We start from the raw sequence: 27,283 nt of genomic DNA, 5'->3' as shown, positions 1-27,283 counted from the left end.
CCAAATTCATGCCCAAGGTGATATCGCAGTTCCACATGAATCAAACTATTGAACTGCCCGTTTTCTTTCAAAACCCACAAACTGTCGCAGAAAGAGCACTCCATACACTAGATGTGAAGAGAGCCCTCATGTACTATATCGACAGGACTAAGATCTTTAGGAAGACTAAACAACTTTTCGTTGCCTTTGCCCCACACCACAAAGGTAACGCTATCTCCAAAGCAGGTATAGCCAGATGGATCGTTAAATGTATTCAAATTTGCTATCAAAAGGCTAAACGCATATTAACGATTCCCCCACGAGCCCACTCAACACGCAAGTTAGGGGCCTCCATGGCTTTCCTGGGAAACATCCCTTTGCATGATATATGTAGAGCAGCCACCTGGTCCACTACACACACATTTACCAAACACTATTGTGTAGATGTGCAATCAAAACAGCAGGCAGCTGTAGGACAGGCTGTTCTCAAAACTCTTTTTCAGACCGCTGCAGCTGGCACTGGTAGCCGCCGCTAATAGGAGGTACTGCTATGTATTCTATGCACAGATATGAATTCAGCAGCCCACATGCCTCGAACTGAATATGCTACTTACCAGTATGCATCTGTTCTTGGCATGTAGGGCTGCTGACATTCATATCGGCCTACCTCCTCCCCGGCGCCTGTAGCAGCTGCAGCTCTCAGAATTACTGTAAGCATGGTCATCACTTTCTGTATCTACTCCATCACTGCCACAATGGCGAAAAACAATCTGAGGATGGAGAGGATGCCCATGCGCACTTTAGTCCAGGGGAGGAGTCACCTATCCCAGGATACTTCGAAGACTCTTCCAGGACAACAACGTGCAAACATCCGGACCCAACACTAGGCGGCGATCTATGCACAGATATGAATGTCAGCAGGCCTACATGCCAAGAACAGATGCATACTGGTAAGTAGCATATTCATTATTAACTTGGCTAAGAAAATGAAACTTATTTTTCTTATCACTCGGCAAAAAAGTTTGACAGAGCAAAATCCTTTGAAAGATGACTCTGGTGGTTGGATGTGGATAACCTTGGGGAGTGGGAGTGGGAGTGGGAGTGGATGTGGCAGTTTTACAAGAAGAATATGAAAAAACCTGCGGGCCATGAGGCATTTATTTGCTGGTTTCTCAAAGAACAAGAAGCCTGGCCATATATACATATTTACCTTGTTTTACAGACAGCTTTCTCTGCATTTCCGTACAGCTTGTACACACTTAAATCCAACCACAAAAATACTAGGACTAAAGCAAGGATAAATTAAGACTTGGAATGCACAAGCATTATAGACAGTTTGTGGGCTTTTCTGAAAAAATAGTAAGCCCAGTCCAACTGACAAAATGTACCAATCCAATGTTTTGATTAAGTTAAAAGGTTAGGCTTTCCCCTATTTGGATATTTGATTATTGTTCTAGTTTATAAATGTTATGTATTTGCATTCATAACACTTCATTGACAGTGTCAATTTATTTAATATTTTGTTATATTTATGCGTCTTCCTTGTTTGGATGATATATTTATTGTTCTATTTTATATATTTTATTTATTTTGTATTTATATGACTTAATTTGCTTTTTCTTTTTTCATTTAGAACATGTATTTATGTGTATTTATTTGTATTTATCTATATTTTATTTTTAGTTATTTTGTCTTTACACATTTATATTTTGTATGGCACTGTGGTCATTTTGCACTAATAGGTATGACCTGAGATATGGTCAAATTCAAACTGCCCAGCCACTACCTCGTCTTTTGGACTTGGTTATTCTCGGACTTTTTTTGGGAAGATTACATTATTCTGTGCTTTATGTTAGGATACAAATCTTTAATTAAAAAGTAATATTTCTAACCTATTCCTCTTTTTTAATCTCTGCCTTGTCTGTATGATACAGAACTACATTTGGAAACGCCAGTTAAGTCCATGTTTTTTACTCCTCTGATTTTCTAATAAATGCACATATATTGCTCCAGGGGAGTAAGTTATAGTAACAAGCCCAATTGGTTATCATCCTTTTTTTAATTGTTTCACTATATTTCATCGCTTTAACGGAATACTCTACTATTTATGAACCAAATCCCTTCAGCCACTGGAAGTGAGATCGTGACTCATTCAAGTTTATTGCATGACTTTATTCAATTTATCTGTTTATAATGTTTACAGACCATTTTGGTTTATTTTTCACGTAAGATATGTAAAAGTTGTATCTTTCAACTCATGACACACAATTAGACTCTGTAAAAAATGGCATACCCCAGGATTGTTCTATCCCCAATTCGCACATAGAGCACATATTTGACATGTCCCTTTTAAATGCATTAGTCATTTTAGCTTATTTATTCCAAAATTGAAGTGCTTGAAATGCACTTTTGATTAAATCTGTATCAAAATTTTCACAGGGCAGGGGAACCTCCTATCAAAACCTTACTGGGAGGAAGGCTCCCTTGCAGAAATTCAGATCGGGTATTACATCTGACTATCAGCAGAACCAGTTGAGGTTGTGGGTGGAGCCAATAGAGTAAGTGGGTGGAGCCAGTGGGGGATGCGGGTGGAGCAGGGGAAGTGGGTGTGGCCTATGACAAACATTTGAGCACCTGGCCTTCATATTTTACAAATTAAGCATGGAGAGTGTCCATGAGCAGTGAGCACGAATATCTTGAACTCATAGGACTGGTAAGCTTTGAACTGTAACCGACAACGATTATTTTATGCAGGCAGTTCCTAGAATTTTTCAGAGAATATCTGTAGTAGAAACAGCTCACGAAAGACCAACCATGTACTCTGTCCTGAATTTGTTTGTTTGTAGATTTATATAGCATGACTTATCACCCGTGAGAGTATCCAGGTGCTGTCCACGGGCATTGGGAGATTAAGTGATTTGCACAGAATGTTGCTCCGACGCAGAGACTTGAACCCGGATCTCCAGGGCTCGAGTCGGCAGCTCTGGCTGCTGCATCACATTCTCTCCCTATTAATTAATCAATAGAATTTTCTATGTTCTGTGCTTAATTTGTAAAAAAAAAAAAAAATGCGGGCCTAATGTTTTTCTCAGAAGCCCACTGCAGGTGCTTTGAAAGCTAAAGGGTGCCTAATACCAAGGCTGTGTACTCTTGATTCCACCTCATGCCTATTTTTCATTCACTACCAGACACTACCTACCTCTTCAAAGTTATTTTTTATCACTGCTTTCCCCCTTTGTCGCAGTTTTTGCGTCTTTTTATTCCTACACCCTCCCCCTACTTTTGCATTTCCCCTCTCTTCCTCTGGATCAAAGTTTATTGAGGAAAAATATGTGTGAGTCTCCAAAAATGAGTGCTGGCATGGACCAGAGCCCGTTAATTTAAGTGGTGAATTTGCTGCCATGACTAAAAGGTGTTCAGTATCCCCTCAATTTATTTTGAAATATTGTCGTCGTATTCAAGTCAAATCTCCTAAGTTAAATACTTTTGTAACACATCTTCATAGTTCCCATTCCAGAAATGTCCAGTGTGTTGTGTTATGTACAGTAATGATGAGGGTATGGTGCATTTCAAGTAATGCCCAGTGTATTGCATATTTACAGTAATGTCCATAAATGTAATACCCAGTGTTTTGAGCAATTCTATTCATACCCAATGCATTGTGCATTTCTAGTAATACCTGTTTATTGTGCATTTCTAGTGATATCCATTCACTGTGCATTTCTAGGGATACCTGTTCATTGTACATTTCTAGTTATACCCGTTCACTGTGCATTTCTAGTGATACCTGTTCATTATGCATTTCTAGTGATACCCGTTCACTGTGCATTTCTAATGGTACATGTTCATTGTGCATTTCCAGCAATATCTGTTCATTGGGCATTTCTAGTGATACCTGTCACTGTGCATTTCTAGTGATACCTGCTCACTGTACATTTTCAGTAATACCTGTTCATTATGCATTTCTAGTGATACCCGTTCACTGTGCATTTCTAGTGGTACATGTTCATTGTGCATTTCTAGCAAAATCTGTTCATTGGGCATTTCTAGTGATACCTGTTTCTTGTGAATTTTCAGTGATACCTGTTCATTATGCATTTCTGGTCATACCCATTCACTGTGCATTTTCAGTGATACCTGTTCATTATACATTTCTAGTGATACCCGTTCACTGTGCATTTCTAGTGACACCCATTCACTGTGTATTTCTAGTGATAGCCGTTCACTGTGCATTTCTAGTGATACCCGTTCACTGTGCATTTCTAGTGATACCCATTCACTGTGCATTTTTAGTGATACCTGTTCACTGTGCACTTCTAGTGATACCTGTTCACTGTGCACTTCTAGTAATACCTGTTCACTGTGCATTTCTAGTGAAACCCGTTCACTATGCATTTCTAGTGATACCCGTTCACTGTGCATTTCTAGTGGTACCCGTTCACTGTGCATTTCTAGTGATACCCATTCACTGTGCATTTTCAGTGAAACCCATGCATTATGAATTTCTAGTGATACCAGTGCATCGTGCATTTCTAGTGATACCCATTCACGGTGCATTTTCAGTGATACACATTCATTATGCATTTCTAATGATACCCGTTCATTGTGCATTTCTAGTGATACCCATTCACTGTGCATTTCTAGTGATATCCGTTCACTGTGCATTTCTAGTGATACTCCTTCACTGTGCATTTCTAGTGATACCAGTTCACAGTGCCTTTCTAGTGACACCCATTCATTATGCATTTCAAGTGATACCTGTTCACTGTGCATTTCTAGAAATACCCATTCAGTGGGCATTTCTAGTTATACCCGTTCACTGTGCATTTCTAGTGATACTTGTTCACTGTACATTTCTAGTGATACTTGTTCACTGTACATTCTATTGATACCCATTCATTATGCATTTCTAGTGATACCCATTCACTGTGCATTTTTAGTGATACCTGTTCACTGTGCACTTCTAGTGATACCTGTTCACATTGCCTTTCTAGTGACACGCATTCATTATGCATTTCAAGTGATACCTGTTCACTGTGCATTTCTAGTAATACCCGTTCAGTGGGCATTTCTAGTGATACTTGTTCACTGTACATTCTAATGATACCCATTCATTATACATTTCTAGCGATACCTGTTCACTGTGCATTTTCAGTGATACCCACTCATTATGCATTTCTAGTGATACCCGTTCATTATGCATTTCTAGTGATGCCCGTTCACTCTGCATTTCTAGTGATGCCCGTTCACTCTGCATTTCTAGTGATGCCCGTTCACTCTGCATTTCTAGTGATGCCCGTTCACTGTGCACTTCTAGTGATACCCGTTCGCTGTGCATTTCTAGTGATACCCGTTCACTGTGCATTTCTAATGATACCTATTCACTGTGCATTTCTAGTGATACCCGTTCACTGTGCACTTCCAATGATACCCGTTCACTATGCATTTCTAGTGATAACCGTTCACTATGCATTTCTAGTGATACCCATTCACTGTGCATTTCTAGTGATACCCATTCACTGTGCACTTCCAGTGATACCCGTTCACTATGCATTTCTAGTGATGCCCGTTCACTCTGCATTTCTAGTGATGCCCGTTCACTCTGCATTTCTAGTGATGCCCGTTCACTCTGCATTTCTAGTGATGCCCATTCACTGTGCACTTATAGTGATACCCGCTTGCTGTGCATTTCTAGTGATACCCATTCACTGTGCATTACTAGTGATACCCATTCACTGTGCATTTCTAGTGATACCCATTCACTGTGCATTTCTAGTGATACCCATTCACTCTGCATTTCTAGTGATACCAGTTCATTGTGCATTTCTAGTGATACCCGTTCACTCTGCATTTCTAGTGATGCCCGTTCACTCTGCATTTCTAGTGATACCCATTCACTGTGCACTTCTAGTAATACCCGTTCGCTGTGCATTTCTGGTGATACCCATTCACTGTGCATTTCTAGTGATATCCATTCACTGTGCACTTCCAGTGATACCCGTTCACTATGCCTTTCTAGTGATACCCGTTCACTATGCATTTCTAGTGATACCCGTTCACTGTGCACTTCTAGTGATACCCATTCACTGTGCATTTCTAGTGATACCATTCACTGCGCACTTCCAGTGATACCCGTTCACTATGCATTTCTAGTGATACCCATTCACTGTGCATTTCTAGTTATATCCAGTGATTTGTGTATTACCTGACTGCCCACTTCTTGCTGAACCAACACATCAATGAGCTCTGCAATCTTTCATCATCCTCTGCTGACCATGCGTGTATCTAATTCACGACACAGGAGTTATATGACCAACAATCAAAAGATAGGCAAGTGCTTACCTCGCCACCACTGCACGGAAAGGCGCTCGAGTATCGAGAAGTGCAAAGAGCTCCTTTCACTGCAACATCATCCTCCATGGCAAAGGTCGCCGAGCAGTTCACAGAAAAGTACTTAAAAGGTTTCCAAGTGATCCCAAAATCCTGTGACCGCTCCAGAACCATGGCCGCCGGTCTTGGCGACTTGAACACCATGATCAGATGTGTGAAATAATATGTGGTTTCCAAATCCATCTGGACCCTTTCCCTGTGCACATCATTGGCAGATTGCCACCATGTTCGTGGTGACCTGAAGGACGAGTCTGCCATGGCAGAGGGTGGGTGAGCCAGGCGAGGGTGGGCCGCATTGCATTTGTTGCACACGGGTGGCCTGCAGGTCAGATCCGGATTCTCAGCGCTTTCGCAGTACAGTTCAGTGGCATTGTAGCCGCATGTTGTCACCGTCCACAGTCTCCGCCCGTTTGCTAAGTTCCCCATCCGTGGATTGCATGCCTTTTCACAATGCAACCCGAGTCTGGCCACACTGCTTAACCCTAGAAATAATACATGTAAACAAAAGAATAGAATGGTGTTAATCAAAAGGGTTAAATTGAGGACTCTCCTATCTATCCTATATAGTTTTCATCTCCAAATACCAGAGCTTCAATTTCAGTAAATATACTAGTTTGGCCTTCAATTATGACATTGCCACATTCATCAAGTACTCACATTTATTCCTATGATGCATAAACAGATACTGCCTCACCGGCCCATACGTTACTGTGACATTCTATACTTGTCACCATATTGCAGGAATGCTGGGCAAATACCAAGTTTGGCAACCAGATGCTTAGGCATGCATTCCTTATTATTTTTGTAGACACTAGATACATGTTAAAGTTAATTTGCATAGACAAGCCTGTCCACATTATGTCTTGGATTTAGTCCAGATGTCACAGGTGACCACTTATGCCTAACATTACAATAGAAACCTAAATGGATAAAACATCATTTAACATCCTTGTCACTGTGAACAATATCTTAAATTGGAAATAGAAACTGGTTTGACTACAGAGAACTTTATAAATATTTTGGACTCCGCAGTGGTTGAATATTGGTATGTTGAAATTCAGAATAAATAATGTATTGCTTGTAAATGTATCATAGGGCTATTTCTTGAGAGAATCGGTTCAGGACACACAGTATTTTCTGTGATTTAATACCATCAGCAATGTAAGAGAAAACGTATAGACACAGATAGGGACTCCAACCAATCCAATGTATTTTAAGGCAGCCGGCTTCCAAAAGAAAGAAGCAGGTACTCTTGTCATTACGCAGGGAGTAGGTGTGACTTGAATGTATCAAGGTATGGGTACAAGGCGCACATTTGAGTAAAACAGATCCTTCCTGTGAGGCTCATCTCCCTTTGATGTACTCTTTGCAGACTGCAGTGAACCAGTGGTCGCTGTCGGGTCCCCTGACACTCATTTTCGAGGACCAGAACTTATTTTTCTGCATCAGAAATTTACAGAGAGGAAGAGAGAGAAAAACAAACAAAACGGAAAGACAGAGGAAGAGAAAGATGGTGAAAAAAACATCATAAAGGCAGAAAGCAGGAACCTGCAAGAGTGGGATTAAAGGACAGGGAGTGTCTGGTAGTGGATTAAAGGGGCACAATGGGGAATAAGGACTACGCAGCCTTCATATAGGTCCCACCAAAATGTTATTACGCCAGCCACAGGCTTTTGAGCAGAGCTTTGTGCACCGGCACTCATTCCTTTTCAAACTAACCACTGGCAGACTGGTACTTTCAGAGTTACTACTCGATCTTACTTATTTCAGTCCTCCTCTCCTGCTCTTTGCTATTCATATTCGATTACCATGTAAACATTACCACCTAAACACAATTAAAACAGATACAAGCAATAGATTAGGGACCAGATTTAATATGATTTTGTTTTGGGGTTTCATCAATTTTGTGGGTGAGCCCCAATACAAAACCCTTTTTGGCATTTTCTAGGCCACGCAAAGCCACTTTGCTTTGCATGGTTTAATAAATACAAAGTAATGCAATGCAGCACATAGAGTTGCCTTGCGTTACTTTGCATTGGGTAGGCATTACCTGGGTGGAGCAGGGGCATTCACATGTATTCTGATGAAGGACTTGTAAACCTGGGCTTGTGCCAAAATGGTGCACATAACTGAATGAGGCCTAGCAATGTAAAATTTCTTTATTTCACCTCAGTAATTTGTCTTTCCAAGTGTGCTGCATTCTGCAGCACAGATAGAAAGAGGAATATGCCTTTAAGGATTGTTTTTGTGCAGCAAGGCACAACTTCCTGCACAAAAACAATCCTGCCTGTAATGCAGGCATCCTTGCACTATGGTGCAAGGGTGTCTGTGTTTAGGGCTAGGCAGCACACAGTGCGCCAGCGGATGGATAGAGAAGAAATGCTCCTTATCTTTGTAAATGTGAAGCATTTCTGCTCTCTCCCTTTCATGCAACGCAGCGCATCAAGCTCCACTGCTGCACCATGTTTTGTGATCTAATTGTAAATGTGCCCTAAGATTGTTATTCCCTCAAATAACACACATTTAGAAATGAAGAAGGCATTCGAATGTTTCCTGTTCCACGTATATATATCTGCTCTCTTGCTCTTTCAAGGGTTAAAATTACACTTTTGTTTGAAAGAAAAAAACAAGTATACCATTAGGCACACAGAGAGAGAATACTCAGCCGTGAAATCATCAGATTGCCTTGCTGTGCTATTAGAAATTGATTCAATTAAAATTAACTAGTTCCTCAGTCAAAAATACAGAGTTTAGTTGATCTCTCCTTTTAGGATGGCGCCTGTAAGAGCATGCTGAGCTAGCACATGCGTCTTGCTTGCGAACCACGGCTGTATACATAAAAGGTCTTATAGCCTGCTCGTTGGTTACCATTTGTTGACTTGCGTGGCACTCTCATTTACAGCCTTGTAATTCATCAAGGCAGGCCTAGCATTGTTTCTGTCCTCTCTGTGGAGCAGGGACCAAGCACTGATTGATTCAACTCAATCAGTGCCCATTCGCTGCTCTTGACATGGTTGAGGTACCATTTTGTTCTGTTTAACATTTAGTGCCCTGTAAGCAAAAGGCGTGTGGCTGGCAAAAACGTGCGAAGCAGGAAAAACAAAATTGCAAAGATTTATTTTTATAGTTACGTTTTTTTATTCTTACAAGCCTTCTTTTCTCACTCTGCACTCATGTTTTCTTCTGTTTTTGCTCGTGTGCGCTGTTCTCAAAAGACAATTTTTATTTTATTGCAAAGCGAAATCATGTCTTTCCTATGTATAATTTTTTTAATTAAGCTTAAACACATAATCGTGCAGTACACCCCAATCCACCCCACTCCAATCCTCCCTATTTCAATCCACACCAATCCACCCCACCTCATCCCATGGCAATCCAATCCACCCCACACCAATCAAATCCACCCAACTCCACTCCAAACCACTCACCCCAATACAATTCACTCTACTTCACCACACTCCAATCCTCCCAGCCCACCCCACTCCAATCCAAAACAATCTGCCCACTCCAATCCAAAACAATCTGGCCCACTCCAATATTTGGCACTCCAGTCTTCCCCCACTCCAATCCAAAACTAACTGCCCCACTCCAGAGCAATCTGCCCCACTCCAATCCAAAACAGTCTGTCCCACTCCAATCTGCCCTACTTCAATCTAAAAAAATCTGCCCCACTCTAATCCAAAACAATTTGCCCCACTCCAATGTGCCCCACTCCAATCCAAAACAGTCTTCCCCACTCAATCCAAAACAATCTGCCCCTCACCCCAATTCACCCACTCAATCCCAATTCACCCCACTCCAATCCACCACAATCCACCCCACTCCAATCCAATCCACCTCACCTCACCCCAATCCAATCCACCCCACTCCCTCCCCAATCCACCCACTCCAATCCAAAACAATCTGCCCCATTCCAATCTGCCCCACAACCATCTGTCCTTTTCAGTCAAAAAAAAATATGTCACACTCCTATCCAAAACAATGTGCTCTACTCCAATCAGCCCCACTCAAATCCCCCAAATATCTTCCCCTCTCTAATCTGCCCCACTCCAATCAGCTTTAATCCAAAATAACCTGCCAACTTCAATCTATACTACCCCAATCTGCCCCACTCCAATCCAAAACAATCCACCCCACTCCAATCTGCCCCACAACAATCTGCCCTCAATCCAAAACAATATGTCTCGCTCCAATCCAAAACAACCTCCCCACTAAAATCTGTAGCACTCCAATCCGGCCCACTCCAATCCAAAAGAATCGACATCAGTCCAATCTGCCCCACTCCATTCCACTTCACCCTAATCAATCCACTTCACCCCAATCCAATCCACCCCACTCCCAAACCAATCTACCCCACCCCAATCTAATCCACCCAGTCGAGTCAAATCCAGTCTACCCATTCCATTCCACCCCACTCCAACCCACCAATCCTCACCCCAATCTAATCCACCTCAATCCAGTCCACCCCACTCCAATCCACCCCACTGCAATCCAATCTACTCCCCTCAAATCCACCCCAGCCCACACCAATCCAATTCATCCATCTCCATTCCAACACACTCCATTCCACCCTACTCCATTTCACCCACTGCGCTACCACTCCAATCGACCCCACTCCAGTCCACACCACTCCAATCCACCTCGCCTCACCCCACTCCAATGCACCCTACCCCAATCCACCCCACCATAATCCACCCCATCCCAATCCAGTCCATCTCCCCCACCCCACCCCATTGCAAACTGCCCCACTCCAATCTAATCCACCCCATTGAATACACCCACAATCCACCCCACTCCACTGCAGGAAACCCCATCCCACTCTATCCCAATTCAATCCACCCCACCCCAGTTTAGTCTACCCCACTCAAGTCAATCCATCCAGCCTGCCACACTCCAATACACCCAACTCCAGTCCAATCCACCCAACTCCAATCCACCCTACTCCAATCCAGTCCACCCCCCTCCAGTCCAATTCAATCTACCCATCCACTCCACTCTAATTCACCCCACTCCAAACTACCCTACTCTAATCCAATCCACCCCAGTCCAATCCACTCCAATTCAATCAAATCCACATCACCTCATTTCAATCCACCCCATCCAGTGCACCCACTCCAATCCACCCACTCCACTCAATCCAACCCACTCTACCCCAATCCACCCCAATCTAATCCACCCCACTTCCTCAATCAACTCCAACCCACTTCATACTATTCCACCCCACTCTACTCCACTCTATTCCACTCCACCCTACGCCACTTCACTCTACAACTCTGCACTTTACAACACTGCGCTCTACGACACTTTCTGCCACTGAACTCTATTCCAGGGGCGGCTGGTGACATTTGAAAATGGCGGGGCGTAAAAGGGCTGGAGGAAACATGCAACACTCACGTTTAACATGGGCTCCTATGGCAGCTCTTTCCCTTCCTCGACTTTGCCAAAAAACACCCTTCCTATCGATTGATTCCTCCCAAACTTCCTGCACACCCATCAATTCCACCTCCCTGCCACTCACAGCAGCCCTGTTCCTGTCGATCTACTGGAACCCCCTAAAAAACACTTCTCCACGCACCCCAACACAGCCCATTGGATAACATTGCAATCCGGGCCTTCACAAACAATGCTCTTTTTTCGCATTTCCACTACTTTGATCATCTTCAAACTCACTGGGACACTAGTTCCAGCCATTCCCAAGACTCTCAGCATGAATTACATAAATCCATCCACTGGAAGGGGTACGACTTTTCACCCAAACACAAGCCCCCCGCAAACCCACAAAAACACCCCAAAATCAGCCAAATCTGGATGGAATTTTGCAAAACCACCCTAAAACCTTCCCAACACCATTATACACGAACCTGAATTGGGCCCTGAGCCCTAGACTCTGGGAACCCTAGCAAATTTCAACTCTAAACCCTAAACACCACCCCAACTCTACCACCTAACCCTAAACACCACCCTAACCCTACCACCAGCAGCGGGAGAACGGAATTAAAATTAAAACAAAAACTTACCTGACCGCCTCTGCTCCTGGTCTGCGTTGGCACCTCTGCCCCCTTCAAACCGGAACACCACGTCAGCACTGGAGTGGCAACCCCTCAGCCAATCCTGGCGCTGCTGCAGCGCCAGGATTGGCTGAGGGCACAGCTTACGCTACGCCCGCCGCCTGCCCATTGGTAGACCGAGGGGCTCCTAATGGGCATGCGCAAGGCAGTAAAAACACAAGTACGCATGACTGGGCACGGGCTAAAAATTACTCTCCATGCCCACTCATGCACACTTGTGCTGCCTTTCCCTGGCTTGTCTGACAATGCATGTCAGTCAACATGACGCCGGACCGCCCACGGTCCGACGTCATGCTGACTGACATGCATTGTCAGTTCTCCCCACCCTTGGCGTCTCTGAACTTAAGTAAACTAAGTTCAGAGACACCGAGGAGGGAGCTGCGGGTGCGGGCGGGTGCGGGGGCGGGGGGGCAACGCCCCAACGCCCCAATGAACGCACTGCGCCTGCTCGATTCCCTCTACTCAACTCTACAACTGTTTCCTTCCCCTACTCCACTCTACGACACTCTACTCCATCGAATCTAGTTTATGACACTCTACTGTCCCCACTCCAATCTAGGACACTCCATGCCACTAACTTTTAGCTGTGCCGAACAGCAGTAACACTGGTGTACAAAATGGCAAAACACATTGCCACAGTCAATAGCTCTTGTATAGGCGAGACCTATTGGCTTTACTAATGCTTGTTTTCTGAAGGCAGCATATAAGTGAGCAGGATTTCAGAAAGCTATAACATTCTCGAAGGGCATCCAATAAAACTAGTTTAGAAATTGAAAACCTATTGGCAGTGTAAACAAGGTTATTATAATTCAACCACATATTAGCATTTCGCTGCTAAGCTGAAAATAGCACCTTTTTTTTAAACTTTGGATCATCTCAAAATGGACTTATAATTTTTCATTCTCATGTCCTCTATAGTATATCTTAGTGCCAGAATCTTTACTAATTACTCATTATGGGAAGCCTTATCTTCTGACACTGCAGATGCTTGCTTCAGGAGTTTCTTTGTGAGTTAAGTGCCTTCCATGGTTGTCAAATTCTTTCCCAGAAAACACTTGACAATCAATTATTTTTTGAAAAAATATTCATTAGACCATTATCATTTGGTTGCTGTTTTTAGACCCCTTGCAGAAGAAGACCTAGTATTCATTTGGGAGAGATCAAGGGGAATTTTTTATTTGCAGTGTCATTCATTTTTGGGAACAAACACGATAAATGAAAGATGTAATTCTAAGTATGGCTATAGGAGTCGGCGCTTGTTTAAATGTGCACATGGCTATATCTGCAAGGAAGCTTCCGGAGTGAGGTCAAGTGTGAACTCCCATCCACTCACTGATATCTCCCACTAGCATCACCATATTTAATTGTTAGCAAATCATTGCCAACATTTGAAAGGAGCATTAAGCACTTTCACAATAATGCCACTAACCAGCTTCACTGTTGGGAAGTCATATAACAAAGTGTCCATTTTCTTCACGGATGCTGGTTTTAAACTATTCCGGCCCTTCAGCGTTGCTGTACACACTTATTTCGTCCACCTTTAGCATGGGTTGGGCTGTATATTTTCTCTCAGATGGTTTCCACTGGTGGAAACAGAACCAATTCCATGTCATCAAACAAATTTAAATATCGAATCTCTGGTCTGTACATTATGCCGTCTTAAAGACAAGTGATTTTGCTGTATTGCTGCCTTATTTCTCTTTAAGTCTGGCTTGTTCAATGCACATCTGCAACAGGAGTTCCGCTTGCCAGTTCTCACGCTCTAACTGTAAATCTTGTGGTAACATTTCTCCACTAACTGTGTAAACTTAAACATTTGTAGACCACATCTGCTTTGGGCATTTCTGTGACATTGCCACTTTGGGTGATGCCTATAACGCCCTCAGCCCTGCCAAGCCCCACGTATCAAGTGTTAGAGTACTGCTTTTGAGGTCAAGTTTCCGCATCACCGCAAGGACGGAAATGATCACGCAAAATAGGTGACAAGAATAGCAAAGCATATTATGTCTCTGTTCCCATAGCGGTCGTTTTTACTGTTTTCCTTCAGATAACAGTGACATTACCAGCTGACTCGCAAAAGCCAATCGGCAGTCCGGAAAGTTTTGATATCGCTCAGGTCTGACTGGGCTGTATTTTTATGTAGTCACGCCCACCTTGCCTCCTAGGACATGTACATTTGAACCATTGCGCGCCGTACTGTGAAATCCATGGCATATTGTACTGTGAGCGGAGCGCTATTGAGAGAGCCACAGATCGGCCCGTTTTAGATTCGTCATCGCTCAGCAAAGGTGTCAGCGGTGGAGTCACTGATGGGGTCATGAAGAGCTGTGACCTCGAAACATCACCTATTGGGGGCTCTCCAGGGCCCCCACAATGAGGGGAGCCACTGCTGCCACAGAGCACTACACATATTGTTGATCAGGCTGACGCACTCCTCCTGGCCAGGGCAAATCGGCACCTAAAGGTAGCCGTGACAATGCCAGAGTGTGAAATGACCAGAATAAGGTAAAACGATCTATACTGACAGTAGAATTGTCACTACTACGGGAACTGAGACTGTCACCCCAGACAAATTACTTTTGGGGACTGGAAAACAAGCCGTCAGCCTGAGAAACAGTTTGCGGGAATAACAAAAGGCCAACTGTGGGACAAATAATGAAACCATGCATGTGATTTATTTCTCTGTTCAAACCTTCAAACATAAATATGCAATTGCAGATATGCATGCTTAAGCACACAACATCAGTATAGAAAATCAGGAATGGGATAATGCAGTAAAGACAGGGTGGCCTTGGAGGTGGTATAAACCCAAACACAAGGAGATAATGGACAGAATACTGAAACTTTTCAGACATTCACCCCCAGTCACAGATCTGGGGGTTTAGCTCACTTCGCCACCCCAGTCAAGGCCCAGCCATATGCAAATCTGTCTTGGTCCTGTTCCTCACGGGAACAGTCCAGCCCGAACTGCAACCTGGGACCAGTTTCAGGGTAACACCCCTCATCAGCCAGGATAGCTTGAATCCAGTGGCAACATGAGCAAGGGACCCACGTCTGGGCATACCCTGCCAACTTAGGGTGAACAAAACAAACACAAGGAGATGATGGACAGGGCGCTGAAACTTTTCAGATACTCACCTCCAGTCACAGATCTGTGTTGAATCCATCAGCATTCTTTAGCTCACTTCGCCACCCCAGTTCAGACCCAGCCATATGCAAATCAGTCTTGACTCTGTTCCTCATGGGAACAGTCCAGCCTGAACTTCCAAGCCAGGTCTTCTCAGGACCGGAAACAAGAATCCTAGGACCAGTTATCGGGGTAACACCTCTCATCAGCCAGGCTAGCTTGAATCCAGTGACAAACCCGTGACACATCTATTCAACTATTTGTTGGCCTTGAAGTTTAGAAACAATTATGTAGGCTTAGATTAACTATAGCACTTTCAGCAAGTTCTGAGTTTTTAAGGTAACAGACCAGAGCAAAAAAAAAGTAAAACTACAGATCCCAGAAAGCAGAAGGGGTTGGCTAAAATAGCCACAGCTGGCTAAAGTTCCATTACTTAATGATGGCACATCGGTTACTTCTGACAGCAGATCGTCACCTTTCTGGCTTGTTATGACACGATGCTGCAGCAAAGGCACCAGTCAAAAGTTACAATTCCTTACAGTGGCAGAAGCGGGGGCATGACTGGTGCAACCATCTGAAAGTGAAAACAAACTTCACAGAAGCAGGACAAGACACTGCATTTGATGTTTGGAGATCCAAATATGTTTTTTCCAAAAGTAATTTTAAGTAAATTGAGAATATGCATATTGCAAAATCCTTTGACGATGGGGAAAGTCATTCAATCAGAATCCTTATTTTTATTCAGTGTGTGTAAGGTCATGAGATAGCTGCCATGTGGCAGTAGGGTGTGTGACTAATGCCGTCTATGAGTCCTAGCTTTACAGACAACAGCACTTTACATTCTGGGGTCTGTATTTGCACTTTTCCCACTGGTGGATTGGCTGTTAATCATATCAGGCCGGTGCTAGTTGGGACCACTCTATTCAATGCCTCGAGTCAATCACATTGTGATGTATTGCAACACCATGTTCATGTGATAATGTCCTTTATTATATACAATGAAGGTAAATATGTTTCTTAAGCAGCATGTTGCAACTCCTAAGTGCCACGCAAACAAATGATAGCATTCACAGGCGTTTCTACACAGTTTATAATCGGTATGTGTGCAGAATGGCATAACTGCTTGTTTCTATAATGTCACTCCAAAGCAATGAAATGTCACACATAAGCAGTCTGAACCCTTGGCAGCCATGCTTCCTTTGAAACCAATCCTCTATCACCAGGAGATCAAATGTCTGCTGCCCCTTCAGGCCACAGGAATTGCTGCTGCTCACTGACTTGCTTTTCGGGAGAAGTTCCTGGTCACGTGATCAGGGATCTGCGCCCACTTGACCATGTTCTCTCAGTACTTTTACTAGATAGCCCCAACAGAGCAGCAGGTCCACATAAGACAAAGATACAACCATACTGCAATCCAATTTTGGATGAAGAATTGCTTCTTTCTGCCCCACCTCAACTTTTCAAGAGAACGAAAATAAGACACCACGAATTAAAAATACAAGAGCGGAGCAGATGTCATTTTTGGATTTGCTTCAGTTTTTCTGATTCTTAAAGAATGTTTGGGAACTTCTTTTTTTGGTTAAGTGATTCAGGTGTTTTCTCGATGTATTCGGTTTTCCCCTGTATATGTCAGATGTGAATGCACAGGCTGACATAAGGAAGATTGATCGGATGGTCTACATATTTTGCAGCTAATTCATAACATTTAAGAGTGTAAACAGGGTTATCCAGCTAACCGCTTGTTATTTGATTATTCTGACAGTCTTTAAACAAATGAAAACTGTAACTGTCAGAGCAAGTGGTGCTTGACATACCTTCAGGAATTCAGTAACGCAATGTCTGAGGAAAGCTACTTAAAGAGTTACGGTTTCGCAAGTCTTTTTTATTATATGTTTTCCAGTACACAAAGATATTTTTGTGCCGATTTATTGTAGATTACATTTTGATTATGAACACTGTTGTGATGGTCTCAATGCACAATGGGCCTGAATTAAAATCTGGCAGTACACCCAAAAAGACAGATAAGAAACTGCCAAATTATAACTGATGTATCCTGGTTTGAGTTCCTCCCACAAACCACATCTGAGCATTTTTCAAGAAAATGTCAACAGAAAAAATAAATTAGAAGCCACTTAACCTTGTAGAATGCAGAAAGTGTGCCTGGAGAGTCCTTGCAAGTAAATTTCTCTTTTGCCACCTAATTAGCAATGAGGAATGGTAAAACAATGCAGAATTGTTTCCTCTGCCAGCACAGATATGCAGTCTCAAAATCTTTCAATTAATATCTGTTATAAAAGATATAACCTAGAAGGGTGAGCCAGAAAGCAGAATTCCATCCTAGCCACCGGTTGAAGTGGCTATGGGGGTCGGGAGCCAAATCCAGCAGGTAAACCAACCATGAACCAGCATAATCCCAATGGCTCCCTCAGATGACTACGCACCCAGAAACCCCACTTGCAGTTACTGGGCACGGGTTGGAAGCACACACCGTGGGAGACCTGCTGAGGCCTGAGGCAGAGCACGGCCAGGCCTGCGCTCCACCTCCATTTTGACATTGCGGCTCCTCTCTCTCTGATGACTGCAGAGAGGCTCCCTCCACTGCAGAGGGTTGCATGGCAGGGAGCAGGGTGGGCACAAGCAAGACCAACATCTGATGACTGCAGAACAACGTTCATCTCGTGCTAAGGATGGCTTACAAGAAAAGTGAAAAATAATGGTACATTGGAAAAAAGTTCTACCTGTCATTAAGGCTAAGAATGAAGATTTAGAGGCAAGCTCCCTGTGTAAAAACTTGTGTATTCTTGGTGTACCAGAGTCAACAAATGTGGGTAAACTTGAAGACTAACGCCAATCCATGCTGGTAACTCTGTTTGGGACAGAAAGCTTTTCTCAGTTGCTCAGAGTAGCGTGAGCACCATAACCCCTATGGCTCCTGAACACCTGATTATAACCCATCTCCTTAACTTCAGGAACTGGGATGCAATCCTCCAATTGGCTAAAGAATAGAAAAGTTTGAACTACAATGGTGTAGCACCTAAATTCTTCACCCAATTCATAATCACTGTACAGGAGGCCAGGAGGCAATATGTGCCTCTTAAGAAAAAGCTGCAAGAGAAGGTTATTGAATGTGCTATGTTAAGTATCCTGTAAGACTTGAACTCTCCTTGCAGGGTAAACAACATGTTTTCAACAACCATCAAAAATCTTCTGCTTTCCTAAAGAAAGAGGGCCTTCTAGGGGCTCTGCATACTTCCACTGCTGCATACAACCCTACTCGGCTCAATGATTCAGACTAACTATTAATGCTCACCCTGCACTTCCTCCTATCACAATGTTAATATGTTCCCTATAACAGGTAGTAGATGTTAAAAGCTCTGCTGGTAATTCAAGTCATTGGTGGTAGGTTGTTCATGAACATCATAAAATCTCTATCTCCCCACCACTCCTAACCTGGTGTGGGGGATCCTTTGATGCTCATGGAAGCCCCTATGAGTATTACCCCTTTTGGCTCATGGTCCCTACCACATCATATGTTCTGGGTGTTCCTTTTAATTGGTCCTCCCTTACGTGAATGTTGATATTGTGTGGGTGGGATTTGTTCATTGGCATAATTTGGATGTTGATGTGGGTTGGGGTAGTTGGAATCGGTTTTTTGATTCTTTTATTAAAAACCTGTGAGACATACACATGCAAGTGCAGAGAAGAAGACACACCCTAAAACCCATAAACGGAGGAATAACAGTTGGGATTACATCATTTTGGGTCTCCTCCCTAACCATTTCAACATTTACCAAACATGCGAATGGTCTAGTCCCATTCCTGACTTGGAATGTCAAGGGCTTTAACAACCCTTGAAAGGTTTGTCATGTATGTGCATATCTGGATAGACCCAAAGTAGAGGTAGCATTTCTACAGGGAAACCACCTCATAAAGGCAATTGAGACAACGGTGGACAAGCAATGGGATTCTCAGAAATACGCCTCCTCATATTCATCTTACTCCCGGGGGTCTTAATTCCGATAAAAAAGGAGTTCCTTTAAGCACTTACATAAATGTACAGGCAATGATTGCCAATATTTGATGGTTGTGGAAAATCTCAATGGTACGAATGTACCATTAGTTAAGACATATGACCTAAACACAGAAGATGCATACTTTTATATTGAGGTTTATAATAAGGAGCTTGGATTGCCCTCCCTTATTATACTGAGGGGTTGGGATCTCAATACATTTGAATCGATAGATCTATTGCCACTGTAAGGCATGGGAGGTCAGCTGTGTCATTAGGTCTCGCTGAGCCAAAGGCTCGAAGAGACATTTTGTATGTGGGAATTTCAAAGTGCTGCTGGCTGGCCTAACGCTTGCGTTCACGCGATCGTGCACGCGCGCAGCCGGCCGCCAGCAGCACTTTGAAAACTCGTGCGTCATCGCGATCGCGATCACTTTCGCTTTCAGAGCGATCGTAATCATGATGACGCACGCGCACACACAACTCCCGCTTCTCCCCCTCCCCCACCACATATTGCGTCTCCAGCCGCTCGCGAGCGGCCAACGCTTGTTGAATCTTTGGTTCTCCTCTCTTCACTGACCCTCCACTCACCCCTCCGTCCTTCCTTGACTCCTACTCCCTGTATTCTGTACCCACACAGGCAACTTCTACCGCCTCTCATCCAGTTTAGGAACTTCCTGTACTGCATTCTGTTTTATCCAGTTTAGGAACTTCCTGTACTGCATTCTGTTTTATCCAGTTTAGGAACTTCCTGTACTGCATTCTGTTTTATCCAGTTTAGGAACTTCCTGTACTGCATTCTGTTTTGTATTCTTTTTTTTTTTTTTTTTTTTTTGAAACCGTTTATTACAGGTCTTAAAAGTATACAAGTATGGGCCCACAACCTTCCGGCCGGCCGCTAGCAATAGTAGGAACACACGACATATATACATGGAACACGTGTTATTACAGGAGGAGCATTTCTCAATAGATAACAATGTCGAAAAACCACATCATCCAGGCCCCATTATGCGGTTTCATTTTAAATTAAAACAACAAAAATTAAAACCACACCCACAAGGCAACCCACAATCAAAAATAGCAGCACGTGCTCCCCAAGAGGGGGGATCCCAACTATACACAGAAGTGTGAAGAGGGGGAAGAGAGCAAAGCGAGGACTGGGGGAACCCAATGCCCGGCAGCGGGGGAATGAGTCGGCTAAGGGAATGGGGCTGGCGAGGGATCAGGCAGCAGCGGCGGCACACAGATACCCCCGCGGTAGGCGTTCCAGGGGCCCCATACTTTCACCCATGTCCCAGGCTTACCCCTCGCCACATACACCACTTTTTCGCGAAACATGCACCAGTCCATGTGTTCTTTCCAGGCCGAGACCATCGGGGGCCTCTGGGATCCCCACAGTTGAGCAATATCACGCTTGGCTACCATATATCCCAAAGTCACCCACCACGTCTGCGGCGCTGAGTAATCAGTCGGTTCCCACACATTCAACAGGCATCTTCTCGCTTCAGGCGACAGCGCCACATGCGTAACCAGACGCAGCACCTCATGTACACCACGCCAGAACCCCTCTACCTCCGGGCACTCCCACAAAATATGCATAAAGGTCCCCAAAGCACCACACCCACGCTTACATAACCCATCTCCGGCATAGCCCATACGCAGAAGCTTTGGCCCCGTCATGTAGACCCGGTGGAGTATCTTGAGCTGGACGAAGCGAAGGCGAGCCGGTATGGCCACCTCCTTCGGGGAGGCCACCGCGGAGGTCCAGTCCTCGTCGTCCAGCTCCAGCCCGTCGGCAACCCAAGCCGCACGAAGGGCAGTCAACAGGCCCGAGCGGTCGTTTATCAGCTTTTTATATATAAGTGAGATCGTGCTGTCCGGGACATGCCCATCCAGCACTCTATCTTCCAGGGGGGAATATTCCGGGATGGAGGCAACATCCGTGAAGACGGAACCCAGCGCATGACGGACCTGCAAATACCGGAAGTATTCACTGCCCTGCAACTGAAATTCCGTCTGCAGCATATCGAACGTTTTAAATCCTCCCCTCGTCCAAAGATCCCCCACTTTACTGATACCTATCATGTCCCACTTCTCAAAGCCCTTAGAGGTCCACAGGGAACCTAACCGCTCAGACGCGTATAGTGGTGATGCCCGGGTCAAACGGTCCTTCCACCCCATAGCTGCATTGGCCGCGTGCCAGACTTGCACCATGACACGCGTGGGGCCCGTCAGACGAGCGTCGGGCGCGCCAGAGTAGAGCGCTCGATTGTAGTCGCCACCTGGCAGGAGCATCTTGTCCATTTCAAAAGCCGGGTTTAAGGCGGGCCCGTAGAGGCCATGGTTAATGGCAGCGAGCTGGGAGGCCCAATAGTACCGTTTAATATCCGGGAGGGCAATCCCCCCGTCAAACCATGGGAGCGTCAGCTTAGCCAGAGCAATGCGCGGCCTCCCGTCCCAGAACAGGCGGCGTTGCAGACTCTCCACCTCACGGAAGTAGCGCGCCGGGACCAAGTCCATAGTGTTCTGCAAAGCGTACAGAAAACGCGGCAGAGACATCATCTTGAACAATGCTGCCCGGCCGAGCGGCGAAAGCGGCAGGCGTCGCCAGCGTGCGACATCTACCCGCAGACGCTGGAGGGGGGGAAGCAGATTCCGTTCATACCGGGCCTCCGGGTCCAGAGTAATGAAGACACCCAGGTACCGAAATCCCTGCGGGGCGATCTGGATCGGACAGCCCCGCGGGAGAATAGGAGCCTCCCCAGAGAGAACATACACACACGATTTAGCCCAATTGATGACGAGACCGGAGTTACGACCAAACGAGTGTAAAACATCAACTAGGACTATAAGTGATTTGCGTGGGGAGGCTAGGTACAGAAGGATGTCATCAGCGTATAGGGATACGCGATCCTCATACTCGGGGGTCCAACGGAGACCTCGGATGGAAGGCTCCCACCGCAGCCACTCCGCCAGGGGCTCCAAGGCAAGCGCAAAAAGAAGCGGCGACAGGGGACAGCCCTGCCGCGTGCCCCGGCCCAGCTCGAACGGGGCCGATACTCTTCCGTTCACGACCACCTGTGCCAATGGGCCCGCATACAGCAATTTGACCCAACTGATGAATCCTGGGCCAAACCCGAACTTAGCAAGCATCGCCCAGATGTATGGCCACTCAAGCGTATCAAACGCCATGGTGGCGTCTAAGGACGCCAGAATGGCCGGTTCCCGTATGAATGGGACGCGCGCAAGCACCCCATGCAAACGCCGCAGATTAAGGGCTGTATTGCGATGGGGAATGAAGCCAGACTGGTCCTGATGAACCAGATCTCCCACCACACTGACCAGCCGATTGGCGAGTACCTTAGCGAGAATTTTAGGCTCCGCATTCAGTAGTGAGATAGGCCGATAAGAAGTAACCCGATCTCGAGGTCTCCCTTCCTTGTGGATCACCACGATTGTAGCCAGACGCTGGTCAAGCGGGAGGGAGCCCACTGAGTGGGCCGCAAGGAACATTGCGCGGAGGTGAGGCGCCAATGTATCCGGTCGCAGCTTGTACAGCTCGATAGGGATACCATTCGGGCCCATGGCCTTGCCAGAAGCGACCGAGCGTATGGCGAGGGCAATTTCGTCGGAGGTGGGAGCGGCGTCCAGCAACACCCTGTCCTCCCCGGACAGGGAAGGCAGTGCGATATCTCTGAGCAGGGCACGGGAATCCTCTTCCGAGCAAGAAGAGACCGGGGAATACACCTCGCGGAAATACTCCGCGAAGCGCGAGACAATGTCTTCTGGTTCAGTTACACACACACCATTCGTTTTCTCAATCAGCGGGACCACACGATTCGCTCTTTACTTTTTATCCAACCACGCTATCAGTTTACCAGCCTTATCACCCACATCATACAGCCGCCCCTGTTGCTCTCTACTAAGGCCCCTGGCCGCCTCCGTAACGAGGGCCCTATACGCCGCCTGTTTGAGCTGGAGGACATGTAGTGCAGCGTCCGTCACCCCATCTTCTAGATTACCCTCCAGCTCCGCTATTTCAGCCTCCACCCGGGTCACCTCTTCCCGCTCACGCCTCCGGGCGCGGGAAATAAGGGATAGGGCCTCCCCTCTAAGTACTGTTTTGAAGGCCTCCCACAGGGAGATAGCTGAAGGCACTGATCCCACGTTCTCCTCAAAATAGCGCTGGAGGGATTTAATCAAGTCAGCGCGAATGGTGGGGTCGCGCAGGTACCAGGAATTGATTGGGACCACCCTGCTCTCAGCCCTCGGAAAGACATCAACATGCAACAATAGCGGGGAGTGGTCCGAGATACCCCGTGCCAAATGGCGCACCTCCCCCACCCTCCCGACATGGGCCGCCGGGACAAGGACATAATCAAGCCGTGAGAGACTACCATGGGCCCCCGAGTGGAAAGTGTATTGCAACTGTGTGGGATGTTTTAAGCGCCAGCAGTCCACCAATCCCAGTGTATCCAAGAGGCCGGATAGCCACGCCTGTGCCCGGGGGAGGTCCCTAGGGGGGTGACGATCCACAGTTCCAGAAACCACCGCGTTGAAATCCCCCCCCACCACCAGAAGCCCCCCCGGAAGGCCAAGGAGGAGGCGCCCCAGATCTGCAAAGGTGGTCGACTGCAACCCCGGTGGGACGTACACTGACACAAAGACAACCACTTTGCCCTCCATTCTCCCCACCAAGACAGTGTAACGTCCCCTGTCATCATGGAGCACCTCATCAATTTCTAACGGGAGCGAGTTCTTTACCATGATACCCACACCCCTCGAGCCTGACGTGAAGCCCGAGTGGGCCACAAGGCGGTAGCCACGCCGATTCATGGCGCAGAAGGAATTGCCAATAAGGTGTGTCTCCTGCAGGAAGACCACATCAGGCGAGAGTCGCTTCAGATACTGTAGGACCACACCTCGTTTGATCCTGTCCCCCAGTCCATTAACGTTCCAAGACAACAAAGTCAATTCCCTACCCCCCATCATACACAAAGACCATCATTCGTCCCCCCGAGAGCACAGTAGAGCCTACACAAAAAAAGGGTTGCCTTGTGAGAATAACAAACAACGCCCCATCCCTACCCACCCACCCCAACAAAACTCCCCCCTCCCTGCACCCCTGCATGAGCCCAGACAGCCCCCCCAATGTGCAGTGTGCCTGTCGCCCCATAGATAGTTAAACTAACTAGACCCCCAGAGGAGGAGGGAGAACCCCCAAGAGACCCCACACAACCTCCATAGGAGGGGAAATTAAGCAATCCGACGTATAGTCAAAAAGTGGCATCATTTTTGTCCCGAGCGAGGCCTAATATTAGTCCCTCAGTCTTGATCCGGCGAGCCCTCTCCCCCGGCCGCTCCCCCCCCGCCACCCCGATCCCGATCTCCAGACAGAGTATCCAGCCAGTCCCCGGCCGCTTCGGGACGATCAAAAAAGTGTGTGCGACCTTCCACCTCCACTCGCAGCTTAGCTGGGAAGAGCATGGCGTACTTGATGTTTAGGTCCCGAAGACGGCGCTTGACACCAAGGAAGCTCAGTCTCTGCTTCTGGACCGCAGGGGTGAAATCAGGATAAAAATTAATATCCATATTATCAGGTCTAATCGGTCCCTGTAGTCTGGAGGATTGCAGGATAGCGTCTCTGTCCCGAAAATTAAAAATCCGGGCGATGAGAGGTCTCGGAGCGGCTCCGACCTTAGGCCTTCCCCCGGGAACCCTGTGGGCTCTCTCCACAGCAAAGAATTTACTCAGCCCCCGTGGCTGGAGATGGTTGACGATCAGGTCTTCCACGGAAAGGTCCGCCGCCGCTTCCTCACGTCCCTCAGGCACCCCGATGATACGGATGTTGTTACGCCGGGCCCGACTCTCGGAGTCCTCCAGGCGACGATCCATTAGCGCACTCGCCCGAGCAAGTCGGCGCACCTCCGTTTGCAGGGCCGCCACATCTGTCGTAAGGCCCGATGCGGTGTGGGCCAAAGAATCAACTCGGTCGTTGGTCTTGGAGAGATCGGCCCTTATCAGGCCAACATCTACGAGGACCGAGTCGATCTTCTGCGCCAGTGTGTCAAAACGCTGGCCCACAGAGGCCTTCATCTCGGCGATGGCGCCCATGACATCCCGCAGAGTCAGATCCGTGGGCAGATCGGGGGCATCAGTAGGGCCCTCAGGGGACTTGCGGGGCACCTCAGGAGATCCCTTCTGGAGGGTATAGCGATCCATGCTGTTGGACTGTTGGGCTGCGCCACGCTGGGTCGATTTTACCTTTGCCCGATCGCCATCTTGTTTCGTGGCCATGGTCCCAGTCTCCCGATCGCACCAGCCACGTTGTGAAGGGCAGGCAAGCCGGTCCACGGGCTCCGGGGGGTGCCACCCCAGATCTGCAGGGCGGATCACAGCTGGCGGGCAGGCGGGGTCCCCCAGAGAGGCCACACCAACACACAAAGCCCCGTGACCCAACCTCGCATAGACAGCCAGGAGGGTACGAAAGCAAAAGTGAAAGTGCGGGTTCCGCGAGCCACCAAACCCTGCCCGCCGCTGTTATTCACTTCGTCACTGGATCGCCCCACAACGCAAATCCGGGGTTCGGCTAGGAGAAGGCCACAAACCTCGATCGGTGGTAAAGTCGGTGTCCGAGGTCCGATTTGGAAGCGGAAAACGGGCGCCACCTCAGCTCGGGCTCACCAACACAGTCCCCTCATCTGGGACAGGATATGTTCAGGATAGTGATAGGAGGTCGCGGAGGTCCTCGGGAGCCTCGCACCTACGCGGCCATCTTGGTTGCGCGCTAGGCTCCTCCCCCTGTTTTGTATTCTTGCCTCGTTTCCAGCACCTCCTGCTCTGCTTTTTGTGGCGGTCTCATGAAAATCTCTCTGTTACTTTATGTAATCTGTTAATCTTTTTCAAATTTCGTGCTACACAAGACAGTTTCAAATCCCTACTGCTGCTGTGCTATGTACTTTTATTCAAATACATTGTTTTGCAATGTCTGTTTCAGTAATTGTTCACTGTGAGCATTTCAGCATTCGTTTAGGAATGCTTTTATCTGGCACATAGCGAGGCTATTGCCCAACTCCAGGCGAATCTAAACAAGGTATTACACACACAGACCCATGAGGAGATGCACAAACAAACAGCCAGTCACAAAGGGGCAAACAAGGGAGGGGAGAGACCTTATCTTTGGGACACGCAGGCAAAATCTGTGCTTGTTTTTTTTTTTTTGGTTTGGGGTACGCTGGTGTTTCCGGTTTCTCTTCGCAGCCGGTTGGGTTTCTCTTTCGCACTGGGTCGGGCAGAGCTGCAGAGCAGCTGGCAGTGGGGCAAGAAGGGGAAGTATTGAGAGCTCCAGAGCGGCGCAGAAAGAACAGAAGCTCCGTGGTCACGCCGCGCAGAATAATGGACCAGGAACTACAACCCGTGATCTTTTTTTTGTGTTTGAATGTCAGGTCTGTTTACATGCGATTATAAGATTTGCTCCTCTAGCTTTCTAACAGCTGTGATGTCGACCGAGCCTCCTTCCGCTTTCTTCTCCTTGTTTTATCTACTATCGCTGTCTGTTCTTTTTATCCACCTCGACCTCCTCCCACAGTTCATTCTTCTTTAGCCACCCCTCCATCCTCTGTTTTCATTTAACTACCCCGCCCTCCTCCCGCTGTCTGCTCTTTTTACCCATCTCCTGCCCTACTCCAGCAGTTGGTTCTTTTCACCCAC

The 27,283-nt window shown here is 46.5% G+C and overlaps 1 protein-coding gene across 2 annotated transcripts in view; it reads right to left on the bottom strand.

Moving 5' to 3' along the window:
- NTN4 (netrin 4) overlaps positions 1 to 27,283 on the bottom strand; it is a 501,445-nt gene that overhangs the window by 405,150 nt on the left and 69,012 nt on the right. For both annotated transcript variants that reach the window (XM_085653374.1, XM_085653373.1), the window contains exon 2: positions 6,322 to 6,851. In XM_085653374.1, coding sequence (XP_085509500.1) covers positions 6,322 to 6,851 — 530 coding nt within the window. The remainder of the gene's footprint in view (positions 1 to 6,321; positions 6,852 to 27,283) is intronic.

This window comes from Triturus cristatus, chromosome 4_1 (assembly GCF_964204655.1).
Source record: "Triturus cristatus chromosome 4_1, aTriCri1.1, whole genome shotgun sequence".
Classification (NCBI taxonomy): domain Eukaryota; kingdom Metazoa; phylum Chordata; class Amphibia; order Caudata; family Salamandridae; genus Triturus; species Triturus cristatus.
The sequence above is the reverse complement of the archived record's forward strand: the minus strand, read 5'-3'. Positions and strand labels throughout refer to the sequence as shown.